Consider the following 523-nt stretch of genomic DNA (forward strand, 5'->3'; position numbering starts at 1 on the left):
GGAAGGCGGCCACCTGCCCCCTCCGAGGATGAGATGAGTCCCCCGGCCGACGTCTGGGGGCGAACTTCTCGTCCCCCTCCTCGGCGCTCTGCGGCCCGCGTGCCATTCCCCCGCATCCTCGCCGGGCACCCTCCCTCCCCGCCCCCGGAGATCTGCGGATCCGTCCCCTCCTGCAAGCCTCCGTTCAGACCCCCGAGAGAGGGTCCCCTCTCCTGTGCGCACCGCGCCGCCCAAATGCTCGCGAGCAGCCCCCTCCCACCCTGGCTCGCAGTCCCGATCCAGGAGGAGGCATCTCTCCGGGCGCCAGGTGCAGGGGGGCCCCCTGGCCTCCCCACTCTTCCTGCCCCTCCCGCCATCCTCTCCCTCACTTGCCTCCAGCCTCTCCGGGGAGCTGCCCCGGCCCCTCATGACACCTTGAGCAGACCTGTCTCCCCCTCGGCGCTCCATCCCGGGCCGCCTCTCCTGACCCCCTCGCGACGCACACGCCCTCGCCGGAGCCTCGCCTGCAGGAAACCTCCCGACT

General features: G+C 72.5%; 1 protein-coding gene across 2 annotated transcripts in view; it reads right to left on the reverse strand.

Annotated features, from left to right (window-relative positions):
• Nucleotides 1-470, reverse strand: part of KLF10 (Kruppel-like factor 10) — a 5,968-nt gene extending 5,498 nt beyond the window's left edge. Inside the window, exon 1 of one of the 2 annotated variants that reach the window (XM_014550283.1) lies at nt 373-470. In XM_014550283.1, the coding sequence (XP_014405769.1) occupies nt 373-447 (75 nt within the window). In that variant the 5' untranslated portion in view covers nt 448-470. Of the gene's footprint in view, nt 1-13; nt 122-372 lie in introns of those variants that run through there. The other variant, XM_005879286.2, reaches the window with a different exon arrangement.
• Between the last annotated feature and the right edge of the window lie 53 nt (nt 471-523).

The sequence above is a fragment of the Myotis brandtii genome, unplaced genomic scaffold, assembly GCF_000412655.1.
Source record: "Myotis brandtii unplaced genomic scaffold, ASM41265v1 scaffold59, whole genome shotgun sequence".
NCBI classification, from domain to species: Eukaryota; Metazoa; Chordata; class Mammalia; order Chiroptera; family Vespertilionidae; genus Myotis; species Myotis brandtii.